At 40.3% G+C, this 18415-nt stretch overlaps 1 protein-coding gene across 4 annotated transcripts in view; it reads left to right on the top strand.

Annotated features, from left to right (window-relative positions):
- Positions 1-34: 34 nt before the first annotated feature.
- The window catches only part of phactr2 (phosphatase and actin regulator 2), a 51450-nt gene continuing 33069 nt past the window's right edge, over positions 35-18415 (top strand). Inside the window, exon 1 of one of the 4 annotated variants that reach the window (XM_015013600.2) lies at positions 35-476. In XM_015013600.2, the coding sequence (XP_014869086.2) occupies positions 338-476 (139 nt within the window). In that variant the 5' untranslated portion in view covers positions 35-337. Of the gene's footprint in view, positions 477-8093; positions 8233-17631; positions 17884-18415 lie in introns of those variants that run through there. The other 3 variants (XM_088012997.1, XM_088012999.1, XM_088012998.1) reach the window with 3 other exon arrangements.

Here is an 18415-nt window from a genome sequence, read left to right as displayed (position 1 = left end):
TTTTAGATTAATCAGTAAAAGTAGCATATCTTACTTTAGTTGACTATACAAATTTAAAAGTTATGATATTATATCAGGAACTAGGCTGTAAGGAAAAATTTCTCGCACCACTTTTTTTTTTCTTGTAACTTCTCAAACTGCGGTCTTAAAACACAAGACAAACCAGTTAAAGCTGTTATTCGGTAGCTATTTTTTCTCACAGGCGTCGACAAAACGGGAACGTAAGAAGTTCGCGGGGGGACGAGAAGGAGGGGCCCCGACTTAGGCTGCTGCTTATTCATAAAGAGAAGTTTCACTCTGCTGCACCTCTCCTGGCGGGCTGACGGAGGACGCGACGATGGAGGATGAGGAAGGAGACACATACCCAGAGATGAGGCGCTTTACTCAGCTGCTGCCCTTCCCCAGATACCGCTCCCAAAGTGACACCTCAGGATTTCGCTCCAGAGTGTTGTTCAGGCTCCGGGGAGCCCGCTCAGGTAGGAGACGACACTGCCTGACCCCTGGTTCAGATACCAATGGCAGACAACATTGTGTTTGAAAAGGACAGGTGCATCCATTTGAACAGGCACGTTTACTGTAACACTTTTTATTTACAACCCTGCGTGGCTAATTTTACACTTATTTTTCCAAGCTGTTTTTTTTTTTTTCTTTTTAGTTGACAAACGTCTACTAAAGCAACACACTTGCAGTAACTTGAACACATCGTTTTCCTAAATTATAATGAAGGTGACACACATAATGGGAAACTTTAAACAAACTGACTTTAAGACACCACTTATGGGCTTTTTTGGCCCTTATTTGCAGCAAGAAAACCCACTCAGGGTCCAGTGGCAGAGTATCAAAATGGCATCAAAAAGACAGGACGAATGCACTAGCGGTATAACGCCTCAGCCATTGTGGTAACCGCACATTTATCCCCCGCATCTTTCTCAAATGTCAGTGTGACAGTTTTTGCAGCCTGCTGCCCATGGCTGCATAGAGCGCATACCTGTTTATGTATTGACAGTGGTTGAAACCACTTCCTATAAGCCAGCTCCACTGCTTTAGCCTCATTCTGTATGAGTGCACACATTTGCCATCATTACTGATGGGCTGATACCATAATAATGCACTGCTTTTCTGATGAGATCTTCCATGTTCTGCGGTCTGATTAATCCGTGGTAGCATCACTGTCATGCGGAGGCTTCACTGCTTTCTGCCTGTCTTGCACAGGAAGTATTGAGTGTTTATGTTTCGGCTGTAATTACAGGAAATGGTTGCTGGAGCAGTTAGAAAACTGGAAGTCCAAAGCTAATTTCTGCTCCTTACATCTACAAGGTTATAGTTTGATCTTCTAAAAACCCAGAGTGCTTAAAGAGTTTTGAAAAGGCCTTTTATTAACTCTTCTGTATCTTCAGATGCAGTCCCGGGAAGTTCTTTATAGATGTGAAGATATGAGTATCTGTTTTACGTACATATGATATGTGTTCCTGAGAGTGAGACCAAAATCTAATTCGATCTCAAGTTAACATACTGGCGTTTTACCATCATTTTCAAAATTATGATCGATGTTACAAAAAGAAAACAGAAGAGGGAGCCGTTTCACCATTATACCCAGTGATCCTGCTGGAACTGCTTAAGCTTACAAGAGTGTCTCAATAAATTTGACCATCCTCTAAAAATGTATTTAATTCAGTAATTCAGTTCAAGATGTGAAATGTAATGTGTCTATTAGTTTCACGTCACAGATTGATATATGTGAAGCAATAACAAAACTAAAAAAAAAAAAAATCCTCATGGTTGTGTGAGCCATAAATTTAAATAATAAATATTTTATTAAATATTATTATGTAATATATTTAAAAAAAATGCTTTTGGCCTTTCATTTGTTGTACAACTAGCAGAACATCAATTGATCTGTGCAAATATAAAAGTTTCATTTTTTTTTACCTGAAGTCCCACAACTTTCACTGATGTTATGTTAATGTTACCACAACAGTTTGTAAGATGGACGGATGAAGTGCTTCTCTTATGTACAAGAAAAATATGTGAATATCACCAACTGTCCATAAAAGTGATTTATTGAGGCCAACAAATCCCTTTAGTAACTTCCGTTGGATTATATCAAAAAGCCCCTTGGATATTTTCATAAAGTAACTGCAACTGCTCCGCTCAGGATGCAGCCTAAGCAATATTAATCATACTCTGACAACTGCACAAGACAATAAAGCAAAGCAGCAATATTCTGTGTGCATTGTAAAACCTGTGCTTGCATTAATTTTCATGTTTTTCAGTTATGATGATCAGTCAGGCAGAGATGGCCTTCAGCCGATCTTCGCTAGTGGCAGATTATCCTCCAGATGGATGTACATGAAAAGACAAGGGAAGTAGGAGCAGAAGGAACAAAAAGCATCGATTCTTATCGAGATAGATGGAAGTCAAAGAGCAGAAGCAAAAAATTAATAGCATGTGGTGATTAAGTAGGAGGAGGAGAGGGCTGTGGACAAGAAGACAAAAAAGCAGCATCATCTTGCCGGGAGCTCTCTTCCTTTCGGGTCTCCTTCCCAAAATAACGCTGATTACAGCCCCTTTGAGTCGGCAATAACTACTTGTTAAAACATTGAGTTATACAGATAGCAGCTCTTTACCCCTCACTTCCCACACAAGGTCTATGCTTAGCCTCCGCTGTGGCTTCTGTTAAAGACTCAGAAATAAAACTCTGCTCTGACAGAGAAATGCGGTTATGAATGCATGAAGTTTGAAACGCGTTTCAGCTAGAAATCTTTCACGACTGGCCGTCGAGAACATTTACATCAGATGTGCATCTGGAAGCTGATTTTAATTGACACTGAGATACAATCAAACTCAACATATCCTGTTTTAGATAAGTTGGCTTTGATGAATAATGAGGCAACATATTTTTTCACATTTTTTGATTTCTCGGGTTTGCCATGTTGTTCAGCAATTTAGGAAACTCCCACATGATGTAAACTTCTCTTAAAATGAAGAACACTTTCAAATGCATTTTAAGGCACCGCCTTTAAAAACACACTTCCTTTTGTGACAAAACTGAACCTCTAAAAGTCTGGTACGTCCTTGGTTTTAATCTCAACGTACCAACATGTCAACACATCAACATCAACATGTCAGCGTCAAACACGCACGTATCAACATGGGCTGAAATGCCACTCAGAGGAAAAAGCCATTGTACCTTTGTATATATGGAGGAAAAAGGGAGTCTTGAAAACCTGCAATTTCACGTAGCTATAAAAAAAAATAGTATTTGCCCATCCAAAGGACTGTGCAACTGAGTTGATTAAGTTAAACGTGTTAAATGTGCATATCTATTTGAACAGTTTGTTGGAAGCAGTGATTGTTATAGAGTCTTACAGCTGCTGGAAGAAAGGATCTATGGTAACGCTCCTTGGTGCACCTCGGATGCACCCGTCTGTGACTCACTGTCAGTGTCCATTTGACTGTCTTCAGGTTTTCAATTTCTTGTTTTGTTTTCTTTTTACTAAGAAACTCTCTTTTGTGTTGTTTACCAATTTAGAAAAATTGGGGGAATTAGTTTCTTTAAATTTAATAAAACAATTACAGTGTGACTTACCCAGCCCCTGGTCACAGTGAGATTTGTTTAAAAATGGCATCCCTTCATGCTTTAAATACATGCAACACAACATTTCAGGAAAAGAGCATTACACTAACAATCACAATTGCAATAGTGTGATTGTGTGGAGCTCCTTATCAAGACATGGACTATATGTAATTGTTGGAACCATAATTTCTTTACCAGGGCATTCTCCTGTCTGAGAATGCCCTGGTGTCTGTTTGGTACCTTAATTGTGTAAGTGAGATGCTGTGACATGAGCTTAAACCATTAGGACATTCATTCAATTGTTACAATTGTCCAATAAAGTAAAGTTTGAACATTTCTGAAATGCTCCAGTCTCCCTAACTAAAGAGTAAGTCATGCTAGTATTTGCGTTTTCAAACTCCCCGTGTCCTGTTGTAATGAAATATACAACAAAGAAGGCTATTAAACAGTGGGTTCAAAAGATTTAGTAATTATTCTAATGTTTATTCAGTCTTGGTCTGTTTTAAGTGGATTGTGTTCATTCTGTTCTTGCATTAACTCGTGGAAAAAGAAAAGAACTATCCTTTTTATTACCATCTGGTCTTGTGAAGTGCTGGAGTTTTCTAGTGGTTCTGTCATACAGGTTTGTGTTCGTCTGTGGAGGTGGGCTTTGGCGGCGGTGGCGAGCCGGTTGTTGTTTCTTCTCGCTCGGCGCGTGTCGCTTCGTCGGACTTCTTAAAAAGCCAAAGTCTCACTCATGCCGTTTGTCTCCCCTTCCATCTGTCTATCAGTAACTCTGTGGTTACTTACTAAGCCTTTAACTCTATTAATATTTGTAAAAACGCCTCAGCAGCAAATGAGCAGGATGTTAACTCTACTCAGCCCCCCTCTGTGATGATGTGCTCGTAACATAAGTGCGCGTTTGTGCGTAATGGAAATGCCATGCTGACATAGTGGGTTGATCTGATATTTCGGTGCTTCGGAAGATGAGAGAAAAACAACAGCTTTGGGATGTTTACATATTAGGAAATCGGTGAAGAGGTAAGACGAGAGAAGATCAAATAGAAAAACTATTGAAGCAGGTAAACTTGAAGTATATACAGTTTATAGAGCAATTACACTGACTGATGAAAGGGAAGTAGCTCCAAACTTTACTGCATGCAGCTGCTCTTATGCAGTCAATAACCTAATGGTTGTGTGGACATTATGTCTGTCTTACTTTAGACAGCGAAACAGTGTTCGCGGCAGCTCGCTATCACCCACACACCAGTACACACACTGAAAAAACAGCTTTTGTTTTTCAATTGTCTAACACTAAAACCACAACTCACAGCCCTCAAAACTCACTTTAACACTAATTGCATTGAGTTTGGTCCATGTAATGAGATGGGACCCTGTCAGGTTTTGAATATATCACTGTATTACAGTGTGTGTATCTAAAGTGGGCATTTTGGGGGGAAAAAAAGTCTCTGCAACATTACAGATTTCTTCAGTTTTTACTTTGTTTTATCAGATCAAACAAATTAAAATTTTATACAAAGATAACCTGAGAAAATTTAAAATATATTTTAGAAATGATTATTCAAGCAACTTTTTAACCCACCTGCTTCTGTGTTAAAATAACAATTTAACTATTAACTGTATTTGTTTGGTTCAAATTCACACTGGCCTGATAGCTAGGAGATATTTGAATTAAAAAAAAGACTTCAGCAGTACTGTTCTGATTGCATGAACCAAACTAAAAGATCTCAGTAGGTAAACACATCATTGACCGATCAAACCAAAATCAAGAAAAGGCGAGAAACAAAGCGATTAGCCCACTTTCAGATCCTCTTTTTGGTTTTGTGATCACAAAAAGCCGGAAGGTCTCAACATAGAATGGGGTTTGGAATTCCTTCATCAATATTACACCCCCAGTGCACCTTGGGAGACAGTCATAAACCCTCAACCTCTATGACCTGTTTCTTTGCAGAACAAATGTGACACAGTAGAAAGTGCAGCTGCCCACAGAACATAGAGATCGTATAATTTTCCAACGTACCATCTGATCTGACAAATATGTCAGCAAAATCTGATGCACATAATCACTTCCTGAGTACGGTCAGCAGCTTAGATTGTGTTTAAAACACTAGGAAAGCCTGCAGGCCAGCCAGAGGAAGACAAAACAGAGCTCAGTGTTGTCTGTGGGGTTTTCCCCTAGCAGAAATCCCACACGTTTTATGCAGATTAATTCTGTAAATTTCGCTACGTTATTTTGCAAACCTGGTTGCACGATCTGAAAGAACAAAACACACAGGATTTCAGCTGGTCGAGTTTTATATGAAAATACACAGTCTGCTCGTGGTTGCAGAACTGTGATCTAAAAAGATGCTGTTGGCATAAATCTGAAAATAATCACGAAAGCAAGTTTTAATTCTTTGTGTCTCCAGCCAACAAGAACCACAATTCACACCTGGATACCAAAAGTACTCCAGCTTTGCAGAATGACAACCAAATTAATGCAGATCTCACGAGCCTCAGTTAAGATGATTCAACAAAACAATAGAGACTTTGTAAAAACTTCATTCGAGGAAAAGTTCAAAGGCCAAAACAAGGCTATACAAAAAAAAAAAGGTTCACCTCACATTTACCATAAAACACCATTAGGAAGATGTGTGTCATCTTACCTCTGACATAAAACCAATGTTTTATGTCAGCATTTCAGGAAAAAGAGCAGCATATCCACAATGAAACACGGTACTGTAATATTCTATACAGTGTTGTCTAATGTGAATTTAGTTATTTGAATTCAGCTGTTTGTCATGAAACGAACCATTAGCTAATGCTTTATTTTCTTGCTAATTGTATAATTGAATCAAAAATAATTATTTCTAACCAACATGTATTAGAAACGTTCTGATTTAGCTTGAAACCTTAAGCCAATATGCCAGGTCAAACCCACAACCCAATCCTGTCGTGTTGAGTCAAACTAGAACTGGGTCGATGGTATTGTTTTTAAGATGTTTGTGTCAGAAGGAACTGAAAGCAACCATCTGTCTGCTCCTCTGACTTTGCTCTGTCGCTTTGAGGTTTGTGTCTCCCCCCAGAGTCTCTGAACATTGATTAGTTGGTGTTGCAATTTGTGCAGATGTTGTGTTGATCTAACGTGCGTTCAGCGTGTGCTTTGTTTATTTTTGTCATGGAGGGTGCCATAGTTCTCAGATATGGTCTTATAGTGTTACTAGGCAACAATCAGACTAAAGAAAAACACGAAAGAGGTTTTGTTTTTACAAAGTAAACTCTCAGCTAATCTGCTTCAAAAAGATACCTCAGACGTCACAGCTGATTTAATTACAATAAGAAAACAACTCAAAAGCAACCATCTAAAGACAAAAATGTCAGAACCTGATTGGTGCATTTTGCATTTAAAAAGTTCTTGGATATCTTTGTCATGCAGAGTTCACAGAGTTAAGATTTTCTGTGGTTTCCATTAATGAGTTAATTGCATCAAAATGTCATTTGAAAAGCATAGACCTTTAAACGTATTCTTTTTAGAAGAAGGATCTTATCATGTAAAAAGTCCCTGTTCTGAAACATTCTTTCACACAAACCGAGCCAGAGTATTATTTTTTTCGTTTCATCAATCAAACACATGAAATAATCAAGTTAAATTAAACATTGCTGTTAGCACTTGAAAAACACAAGAGTAGATGGCAGTGACGCTTTTACATTTTCTCAAGCTGAAAGCTTAAAATTTTGAAACTTTTTATTGGATAGGCTGACACTGACTAAGCCATGCATTATTGTGGTATAGAAGAAAGATTACACATGGGGCTAATATACTTTGACATATAAAATCTCAAAAGTGTGGGACAAATTTTTATATCAGCTTTTTTTGCGATCACAGCTGCGCGTCTTTTAGCCTAAGTCTGTACCGCTTTTGCACATCCGAAGCTCAGAGTAGTTTCAGCTTTTGGCTCAGGTGTTAGGCAGCATCAAGCAGGTTTTCTTAAAAGATGGATGCATTTTTCTCCATCCATCTTGATATGAACTGACCAGCTTGAAAACAAGGTGTTGTTTTCCTTCCACTTTTGCTCCACGTTTTTTTTGATACACACTGAAGTTGTTTGCTTCAAGAAAGTAACATTAACCTCGCGGCGCACCTCGGGTGTTGTGATACACCCCCTCCACCCCTGAGAGCGTCTCATTCTCCCCATTCTTTTTGCATCCTTTTTGGGATTGCGTTGGTTAGAACAAAAATGCACAGAGATGGAGCCACGAGGAAGCAGGACAACCCTTGACATTCAGGAAGATGGACAGATGAGCAGGATGAGGCGGATTGCGAGGGTGGGAAGGAGAGAACAACTGAGATGGAAACAAACATTAAGTTTTAATGCTCTTCATCAGAGCAAGTGGATTGAAGGAGGAGACACAGGCACACAGTGGTTGGAAACAGTGAGGGAGGGAGGGAGGGAAGAGTGATGGAGGAGGGGAGAGAGTCAGAGGGAGGGGAGAGAGGCAGAGGGAGGGGAGAGAGGGGAGAGAGCACAGGAGACGCAAGGAGACAGAACAGGGAGGAGAGCAAGTCAGTGGAGGGTGGGAGGGTGGCAGAGAGGTCGTGTGTGTCGGGAAGAGGCAAGGATCAACTCGCACTCCTCTCCATATTCCCCCGTAGGATCAAAACATGGAACATGACGGTGAGTTTCCTCCTTGCATTCTAAAAAGCAGCGTACTTCCCTGTCTGGCTGTGAGTGTGTTTGTTTTGCCTCTGACTTTATGACGCGTTTCAAACTCGGACACATAAAAAGAGCACTGATCCTGCACATCCTCTTCTACTTCCTCTCACATACTCAACTTCATTCATAACTTATCTGTCTTGTTGGGAACAGCTGACGCGATCCAGGATCAGAGCCTCTGATTGTTTAGCTGTTGTGAAGATCACTTGACTGAGTGGCTGTCATCTGCCTGAAGCTTGTTTTTCTTGCACTGCTCTGCCTTTTTTTTTTTTTTTTTTTTTTTCCACAGCATGTAGTATTCTGGCCTTGCTCCAACAACAACAACATACAGTCACGGAAAATGCACAGCAAAACGGCATTAACGCTCAAACGCTAACGCTTCGGCTGGATCACCTAATAACGTTCGAATCCTCCTTACCAGCCTTCTGTTGTGACGGCCAGATTCGCTGCTGACACTCCTAATAACCGTGAGGAAATGATGGTGGTTCAAATCACTGTGCTTCATAAGTCTGTAAACACTCTAGATTATTAGCAATTGGGGGGAAATAATAGCGGCTGATTTCAACAGAGGGAAGGATACTTGTTATGATTGATGATGCCTAGTAGTGCACGGCTTGTTTGGCCAAATCTTGGTGCGTCAGTTCACCGGTTGGAGTAGAGCTGCAGAATAAACCAACTCCTGCGTTATCTACTACGGCTTAATTACTGTTTACAGAGGTTGTCACAACATTATCAGTGTATTTAATAGGAAACGTTTCTGCTGCTGTGCTTAAAGTGCAAATGATCCACACACACCTTTCAGCGCTGGAGTTCCCCACGGTGTGTGTCCTCTCATTTTTATGCAGCACTTCTTAGTGTATGATTTGAATATTGGGAGGGTGTAGTGATTATTTTACTACAGTGAAACAAAAAAAAACAAAAGGTATCCATTGTAGACACAGCCACCGTAGCAACACTACTTAGATATAGAAATGTCTAACAGGAATGATCTTGGAATCAGAGGAAAGCTTTATTGGACTTGAATGGGCTTAGCCAGAATCCATCTGTGTTCAGGGCCGTGTGTTTTGTAACAGAGGCGTGGGTTTGCCACAAAACAAATTGTTATGACTGCAAATTTGTGAATCACTGTTTTGCAAGGCAAAGCAGCTTCTGCGATCGTTCCTGCACGCATATGTGCGTGTGGAGTGCCGGACTTTGCAATGAACTCGGTGGTGGGTCGCAGTTCTTTGCTCCACAGTGATGGGAAAACACACACGGCACAGATTTCTCCTCTTTGTGTCACGCTGAACTGTTTCATAGCGTTGCTTAAATAGTGCCTGTCTGGCAAAATGAGGTAGGCTAAAAGATCTTTAATCTGGAAAGGGTTGCAAAGTCATTACCAAGGCTTTAAGGCTCCATGAAAACTCAGTGAGAGTCATCATATGCAAAAGAAGAAAGCATAGAACAGTGGTATAACTTTTCAGAAATGGACCGCCTATCAAAACTGCTCAAAAAGTTAATCAACGACTCATCTAGGATGTCACAAAAAAAAACGAGGACTACATCTAAAGCACTGCAGTTCTTGTTTTCTCCCAGATGAGGTCATTGTTGATGATTTGACCAAAGCTGACATTCATGGGAGAATCATAAATGGAAAACCAGTGCTGATCTAAAAGGAAATAAAGGCCCATCTCACCATTGTCAGTAAACATCTTTGTTGAAAATAGTTTGTTGGCCTGGTGAAACAAGAGCACGACCTTCTGGAAGGTACGTGCACCGGCACAAAAACAAACTGAGCATTTCTGAAACAGACGGTCATACCAACAGTCAAACTTGGTGGTGGCAGTGTGGTGGTCTGGCTCTGCTTGAGAAGCTTAATGTTTTGCCCCCAGAAAATCCTGAACAGGAACATCCAGTCATCCCTTTGTGACCTTGAACTCATTCGCACTTGAGTTAGGCAACAGGATGAAATCCACCAGCAAGTCCACCTCGGAACAGCTAAAACATACAATATGTTTCAATGTGGCCTAGTTAAAGTCCAGACTGAACTGTTGGGGAACGGCCTTAACCAGTCTGCTCATGCTAAAAAAAATTAAAAAAAAAACTGGCATGTGGCTGAATTAAGACAGTTCTACAAAGAATAGAGGGTGAAAAAAGTCCCCCATGTTGATGTGAAATACTAACTTCCAGTGAATACAACACAGCCAGTTATTAGAGGGAGGCAAAGTCTTTATTCCATATTTCCAGACTGCTTTAGAAAATGTCTTTCCTCAAATAAATTAAGTCATAATTTGAAAATTTGGTTTGATGATCAGGAACATTTTAGTGTGACAAGAAAAAGAAAAAGCAGAAGAAATCTGTCATGGGGCTGAGCAGTACCCATGCTCCCTTCCTGTTCTTTATGTGGCTTTCTGGTGTCAGTGTGACAGAGTAATTCCAGCCTTTATGTGCCTGTGTGATTATAATAATTTACTAGCGCAATTAGTTTATATTTCTGTGCTGGCAGGAGCCATTTTGAACAAAAAGGCTATTGACCACAGATGACAGCACCTTCACTTCTGCATTTAGAGTCACTAAAGTTAGAAACAAAGCCACACCTTCAGCTTCAGTTATGTCACAAATGCTGCTTGGGCTTGGAGATAACTCTGTATTCCCTGCAGGGTTTAATATTTAATAGAGGTGAGTCCTGCTCTGGTAAAACAACATAACTTTAGATTGATTCACTTGTTTGACAGGTAGATCTCTGGCAGAAATTCCCACTTGCTTTTTAAAAGAATAACTTCCCTTCTGTTTCTCTGGGGATCACATGCTGTGTTTTTTATTCTTTTTTTTTTTTTTTTTTTTTTACATCGACTGTTTAAAAGTGTTTACATTAACTGATTTTTTATGGAAAGTTTTATTGCATTTCTAACTTTAGATTTAATATGTGAGCTTCAAAAATGTTGTGTGGAACATTTTGAAGCCTTACAGTGCTAAACTTGAGCACAGTGTGTGAGCAAAAGCTAGCTGGACGGTAGCCAAAGCAACCATTATCAACCACTGGTAGCCTACTCTAAAACAAGCCATGTTTAGGCTTGAAACTGGAAGCTAATAGCCTCACAACACAACTAAGTAAACATGGCGGACAGGCTCAAGCCAACTGTTTCTGCAGCTGATAATTGCTATCTGGTAAGTGTGTGCACATTTTACCGTATAAAGTGCAGGTGAAGAAATAAAAGACGTGTGTTTACTCCCCACGTTTGGCTTCAACCTAATAAGATTTTCATCCGTGCCGTGTTTGCACATTTTCCTTCGACCCTGACCTTTTTGTCCTACGGTTACTCTCAACCGAGCTGCAACGGCGCAAAGCTCTTTCCATGCCAGTGCAACACCGTGCGCTTCTTTGTGTCTCTCCTGCTTGCTTTGCTCTGGCTGCCCTGTCTGGCAGGATGTCAACTATTGATTTATGCAGACAACATTTTAGCAGTGATGGCAGCTTATGGGTTGCGCCGAACGGAATACAACAAACAGGAGATCGGATTTCAGGCGAGCTGACTGGAAGATGTGAAGAGAAAGAGAAGCCAGAAGTCGTCGCTTACTTTGGTCTTACATTAGAACCACCGCGCTGATAAGATCGACTAAAAATGGATGAGGGTGCATGATATTGTAAGCAGGGGAGATAAAGGTTTATTTTCAGAATTGGGAGGCGCTTTCCTTTTCGGTGTGCGGGGATTGGAGGGCGCGCAGTAGCAAAAGCCCAACACCGATTGATCATTTGAATAATTAGCTGCCTGAACAAAATCACGTGCAGCCGTTCAATTCATGTTTCATCGCACTGCAGAAGTGCATCCGTTTTAATACATTTATTTTATTAGACTCTTATGTGATAGACCAACATAGAATACTGCAGAGTTGCAGTTTTTAAATTGCTTGCACATCTGGATACTAAAACATTTTCTCATTCTTATTTGCTGAGCAGCTCCAACTCAGTCCGTTTGAATGAAGAGTGTCTCTGAAAATCAATGCTAGGTTTAGGTCTGGACTCTGAGTCATTTCAGCGATGTGCCCTTATCCATGTTAACAAAATCCTGCTATAGCTCTGGGTATGTGCAGCCCAGACCTATGTCCTTTCCAACCTATATCTTCAGGTTTCTCCTTTATTGATCTCCAATCTTCTTCTAATAAACTCTGACCAGGATCTCCACATCATGTTGCTACTACTCCTGCAACAGTAGTAGCAACATTTGTTGTGTCTGCCACATGTTTTCCTCTGACTAGTCTTCCACAAAGCTCACATTTGCAGTGTGCACAGCTAATAGTTGTCCTGTCTATGTGGATCTTTCTAGTTTCTACAGTCAGACCTTCACTATTTTTTTTTTTATTTGGGGACTTCGGAGAAAAAGACACACATAAGTGGACTGAACTTGTTAAAGTGAAATGAATTTCCTATAGCTCTTGTACACTAGAAACTTATTCGCCCAACTTTTCTCAAAACACACGTCCATTCAAACATCAGAAGACAACTCTGGGTTTATTCCTTTGCCCAAGGGCACAGCAGCTTGTGGCCGGGGAGAAGCTTAGAATCAAACCCACAAACATCTCATTGAGCAGGTCTACTGTCCCCACTGCCAGCCACAGCATTTTAATATGTTAAAAAATAAGATGCAGTTTGTTTTCACTTCTCAATTTTGCCCCAATGTATATCGCTTGAAATCCTAATAAAGTATTTCAAGTTGAGTGGCCATGAATACACTTACAAGACAACATATTTAATAATTTACCATTTGGTTAAAACCCACTCCACTGCATTAGGTAGTCATGGATAGCCGTACCTGTAATTAAGGCTGAACTGTCAGACGAAAGAAGTAACTAATCGTAACGGGAGAATGCGGTAAGGGGTTTTGTTTTTTTTTAGACCACTCAAAAGATGCAGCGGGAGATGAATTCATCAAAATTTTAAAGAGCAAAATGATAGGGCCTTTTCCTGTTTGCGCAAGTCCTCACTTATTGATCTCATCGATGAATCACAGAGAGCCATTTTCCACTGGGGCTCATGCTAAAGGGATGAAATGAAAATTTAATTCTAGTGCCTGTTGGCTCTCCAGCATGAATTTCCTGGGGGTTTTTTCCCGGTCTTGTTTAATTACACAATATACTTTTCTCTCATTTCTCATAACTTAATGCAATGAAACTGTGCAGGAATACAACAGCATTTCATTGGGACTCTTCTTCCCTAATTCGCCTTTGCTTAGCTGGGTAGCTGGTTCTCGCTGAATCACACTTTGCTGTTTTGACAGTTTGGAGTCTGAATCATGATCCCAGCGTGGCAATCTCTCAGCATCGACTCTTTAAAGGTCACTCTAAACTTCTCATTCTCAAGCCATTTACGGACAAGCAGGAAGTTTGCAAAACAGGAGTGCTTGGAGTATGTTTTTCTGTCTTCGACTTGAGTTTGTTGTGAAAGTGCACACGTGTGAGGCTCAACTTGGGGGGGATTGGACTATACCACGGAAGACATCGGGTTTAATAAATAAGTCAGAGAGGAGAGAAAGCCTCTGGAAAGAAAATAGCACTTAAACAATTATTATCTCTTGTTCTGCTGAGGCCACTACTTAATATTTGATGACTCTCTTCCTTCCTTTTCCCCACTTCTCCGGAGCCTCGACTCCTTCAGCTGCTGTGGTCTTTGAACGGTCAGTTGATCTCTGTTATTTAGTACCGGGACACTTAGGACCAACTTCCCTAAAAAAAATAAATAAATAAATAAAAAAAATAAATAACCTGGTAGAGAAATTATGAAATGGTTCATGTCCATTTCTCCAGCTGTGAAGGCAGTGTATTTACAGAGATTTCAAGTAAAAGCACCATATTGATCCAGGTTAAATCCAGAGGGAGCTTTGTTCTGCAACTGATCAGATCTTCACAAAGATAGTTAGAAGCAGAATAATCAATGCTCAAAAAGAGGCATTCAGCTGTACACTAAAGGTATCGAGCTAATTTTGGAAAACATAAAGCTGTTTGCTGCCTCGTGGTGCCTCTGTTTGTTTTGACTTTGACGCCTGTCAGAATGTCAAGAATGAAACTCTTTCACCGGACCAGTTCAGTAAGAGTGTGACTAAACTTCTGAACAATCTTTAAAAAGTTAACCACAAAAAGATTTTTGAATTTAGTCACAATTTTTATTATAATTTCTTTTCTGTAGGCTGAGTCAAACATGTCTAGAATCACATTAAATATGATTTACGATTTATTTGATTTAAAACAGGACTAACAGGCAAAAGTGTTTACACTAAGTGAAACCCCAGAATACACTAATTTGAATACAAAACATAATATGTACAGCATGATAAAAAAAAAGGATTCAAAACCCGTTAACTATTCCACATTATGCAACATTCCAAAGACAGATTTCAGTGTTTTTTATTCTGAATTTATTGTTACAGAAATAGATGAAGTAGTACAGTCTTGTGAAGAGAAAGAAAAATAATACACGGTTTACAAGGTGTTTTATGAAAAAAAAAAGAACATCTAAAAGAGGAAATGATTGTAAAATTTTGTGGAATGTGGAAAATTTGTGAACACCGATTTTTAATTTTCACATTTCTAAAACCTGGACTTTTGCTGAGCTAAACCAATCTATTGCAGCTCTGGCTGAATGTTGAATGTGGTTGTTGCTGCAGGAAGTTGAACTTCTACATGTACCTCAAGTCTTTAGCGACCTATAACCTTGTTTTTTCCTGGATTGCCCTCTTATTTCACCCAGCTTCCCCGGTGAAGAAAAAAAAAAAAAAAAGCACCCACAGCATGACGCTACCACCACATGTCACATAGAGAGTACAAGTTTTCCAACACACATAGTTTATTTGTGGTTTTGTCTGGCCATGGCACCTTCTTCTTCATGCTAGTCGTGTTTTATTACAGCCATTTTTCAACAGTGACCTTTTTCCTTTTTTTTTTTTTGGAACCTATTTCATCTTTAAACTTCTCCGTAAATTTATCTGTGACCTATCTGCTGTTTTTATTGATGCATTTTGTTCCCTTGTGTTCCTTAGCAAGTCTGGACTGTTCATCTGATAATTGTTCCTTAACACACACACACAGACTCCAATAAATTTGGTCAAACAGAAGAAGTATATAATATCACATCACAGTCCATGCTAACGCAGTCTCTTTGCTCTGTTAAGCGCTCTAAGTAATTCCATCCCCCTGTTCTGTCTTTATCCTCCCACCTCCTCCAGGACTTCCTGCATCTTCAATTATCCACTTCCATCTCATTCACTGATGACCTTCCTATAAAGCTGTGGCTGTCTCCGTTGCTCCCAAATTAAACTTTTAACAGAGTCCTGCAGTCAGACATGGTGATTAAACTAACAGTTGACGATACCGTCACTGCAAGCGTCTACCTGAGTTAGTGCGTGGGCATATAACAAAAGAAGAATATATATAAATCACTGAATCACTGCAGAAATGGCATGTGATTGTTGTATGAAAGTTGGTAAGCGGGGTTGCACGAACATTTTAATAAGATCTAGTGAAACTGTTTCATTTTGGTTGCCCATTATTCTGTGAAAATAAGCCAATATTTGGAGTTCACATGCTATAAAGCACTTTCTGTGGAAATGCTGAGGCAAGAATGTCCTTCCTTTTGTGATGAAATAGAACCGAAGACTTGTTTTTTACTCTTTCATAAGACATAAAAGAGTGAAAAACCGATTGGACACAACAATATTGTGTCCAATAACCTTTTTCTTAGTCGTTTTACTCTTATTCTGCCTCTTGGACTGAAGACAGACACCAGCTCTCCTCTTGCAGATGGATAGACTTGAAATTATGTTCTTCTTATGAACACTAGATGGCAGTCTTGGACTAAATTAAAAATAATTTTACCCTGTGCTCTTGAGTCAGTCTCAGTGCTGGGAGTTGGGGGGGTGGGGAGGTAGAGGGTGAGTCTTTGCATATTTTAAAAAGTTTAAAGTTATTTGATACTAAGATTTGTAATTTTGCAAGTATAGGATAGGAGTTGTTTAATTAGAAAGTAGTGAAATGTCCTTATGAAGTCGATGTGATGTTCCTTGAAGTCATGCAAATTATTGTTGTGCCTGTATTTGTGTGTGTGTGTGTTAGTGTACTGATAGCTCGCTCTTGTCAGCCGATGTTCTGCAAGGTTTCAGCTGACACTCTGTTGACGCTGATGGCTAAAGCTGCCCCTCACACAAACACATTCAAACAGTTTCCTGCCTTAAATCAGAGGCAGAGGTGGTGTAATTCAAGCTAAATAGTATTTCTATTACTAGCCAGATGTTACTACGGCATCCTTGTTTCATGCTGACAAATCGACTGATTTGTCTCCTCCCTGTATGACCCAGAGCAGAGTTTATAGACATCCTGTACTCTCACTGAGTCTGGTATGGAGCAAATATAATAATTTTTTTTTTTTTTGGAAATCCTCACTGTAGTCTGATTTAATGTGAGAAAGTATCCCTGCTTACATGCATAACCTTCTGGTTTCAACTGAATATGTTTGCAAATGTAACACTGGTCTATTTTTGTAACATCTAATTTTATCCGGCAGTGTCCAGGCCAGGGGTCAGGTCTTCCCAGAGGTCAGCGAGTATGTTACAGTCACTACTAGATGATTGATAGGGGAAGCTGATGTCCGGTTCCAGCTTGGCCAAAGAAGTTCAATATAAGATGTAGGGATGACTGTAGGCAATTACTGAGCTTTTCAGTCTGCTGCAAAGAAGAGTCAACAACTTGTGCTGTATTTCAGAAACTCTTAGTAGAGATCTCTGGAATCATCACACTCTGGGGATGAAATTAACCAAGATTGTAAAAAGATGGTTATCTTTATGCAGGTTGAAAAATCCTTGGTTTAGGTGGTCATGGTAGAAACTTGTTCATTTTCAACCTAACCCTACTTTAAAGATGTCTTCCCTTCCTTGCTGTTGGAGATGCTGTTTGGTCACTAATGTTGTTTTGTCAAACCCTTTAGGCCTTCACAGAACAGCTGCATTTATTCTGAGATTACATTTCACAGCAGTGGACTCTATTGTTAGTAATAGAGTTAAATTTTTGGGTGTCAGAGTGAATGGGGCTGGAGCCAGATGTCGCAGAAACTTATGCAGAAACTACGCATTAAAATGTCTAAAAAAAACAACGAAGAAGCAGACTTTAAGATTTGTACTTAAATCCAGCAGGGAACTCACTGACTTTTTCCGCCCTCTAAATAAAGTTCTGGTTTCCAATATTCCTGGGCTTGTTCGGTTTCCAGCTCACGGCTGGAGGTGTCAGACCTCAGCAGCTTCTCTCTGCATGGCGGAATAAGAGGCATTTTGCAGCCGCTCACAGGACGTCGAGGTGGGAGGGGACGTCACTACGTAGTAGAGACCCACTCACTCACTCACTCACTCACTCACTCAGTCAGTCTCAGTGCAAGAACCAAGTTTCCTGCGTCTCGGCCATGTCAGCGTGAAACTTCTTCTCTTGAGATGAACGCGCTCGGCGGCTGCGGACGGAGCTTATGCGGGGATAGGAAGCCGTGATAGCGGGTTCTGGTGGAGGGAGGGGTGGGGGGGGGAAGAGCCCGGTCCGGCCCGCTGCTGGAGCTGAATATGGGTCAGACCGCTGTGTCTGCCGTGTCTCAGTCAACGAGCGGTGAGTGTTTTTTTTTTTTTTTTTGCGTTTGTGTGTGTGTGTGTGTGATGTCAGTGTGTCTTCCTCTTGCTTCTCTCTCTCTCACACACACACAATCCGCTATCTTTATCCAGGAAGTCTGCTCGTCTCTTGCTCTCTTTGTTTAACTTTAGTTGTTTTGTTTTTTTTTACCCCTTTTGACATAAAGAACTTCGAAACACTCCGGCGAAACACCAAGCTTTGTGCTAAACTGGCTAACTGGACTGTTAAATCAATTCGTGCATCTTTATACGCGGGGTGTGCGTTTCTAAATTTATCGCTGGCTGTGCTGCCCAGCTGTCATAAAACTAGTTGAACAGCCAGCGAACAAGCAGGCGGCGGAGTTTTATAACCCGAGGGCTGTTTATACGGCTGCATTGTTACCACCGAGTAATGAAAACTTGATGAATTTTGCAGCCAGTTCTCGGTCTGAGCAGGAGAAGAGGAGGTTAGTTAGTTTCCCCCAGAAAATTTTGTACTTTGTTGTTGGTTTTTGACGTTAATTCTAAATTTG

The sequence above is a fragment of the Poecilia mexicana genome, unplaced genomic scaffold (assembly GCF_051168715.1).
Source record: "Poecilia mexicana isolate PSO_F unplaced genomic scaffold, ASM5116871v1 scaffold_15, whole genome shotgun sequence".
Classification (NCBI taxonomy): domain Eukaryota; kingdom Metazoa; phylum Chordata; class Actinopteri; order Cyprinodontiformes; family Poeciliidae; genus Poecilia; species Poecilia mexicana.
Note: the sequence above shows the minus strand (reverse complement) of the source record. Positions and strands in the feature narration are given on the sequence as shown.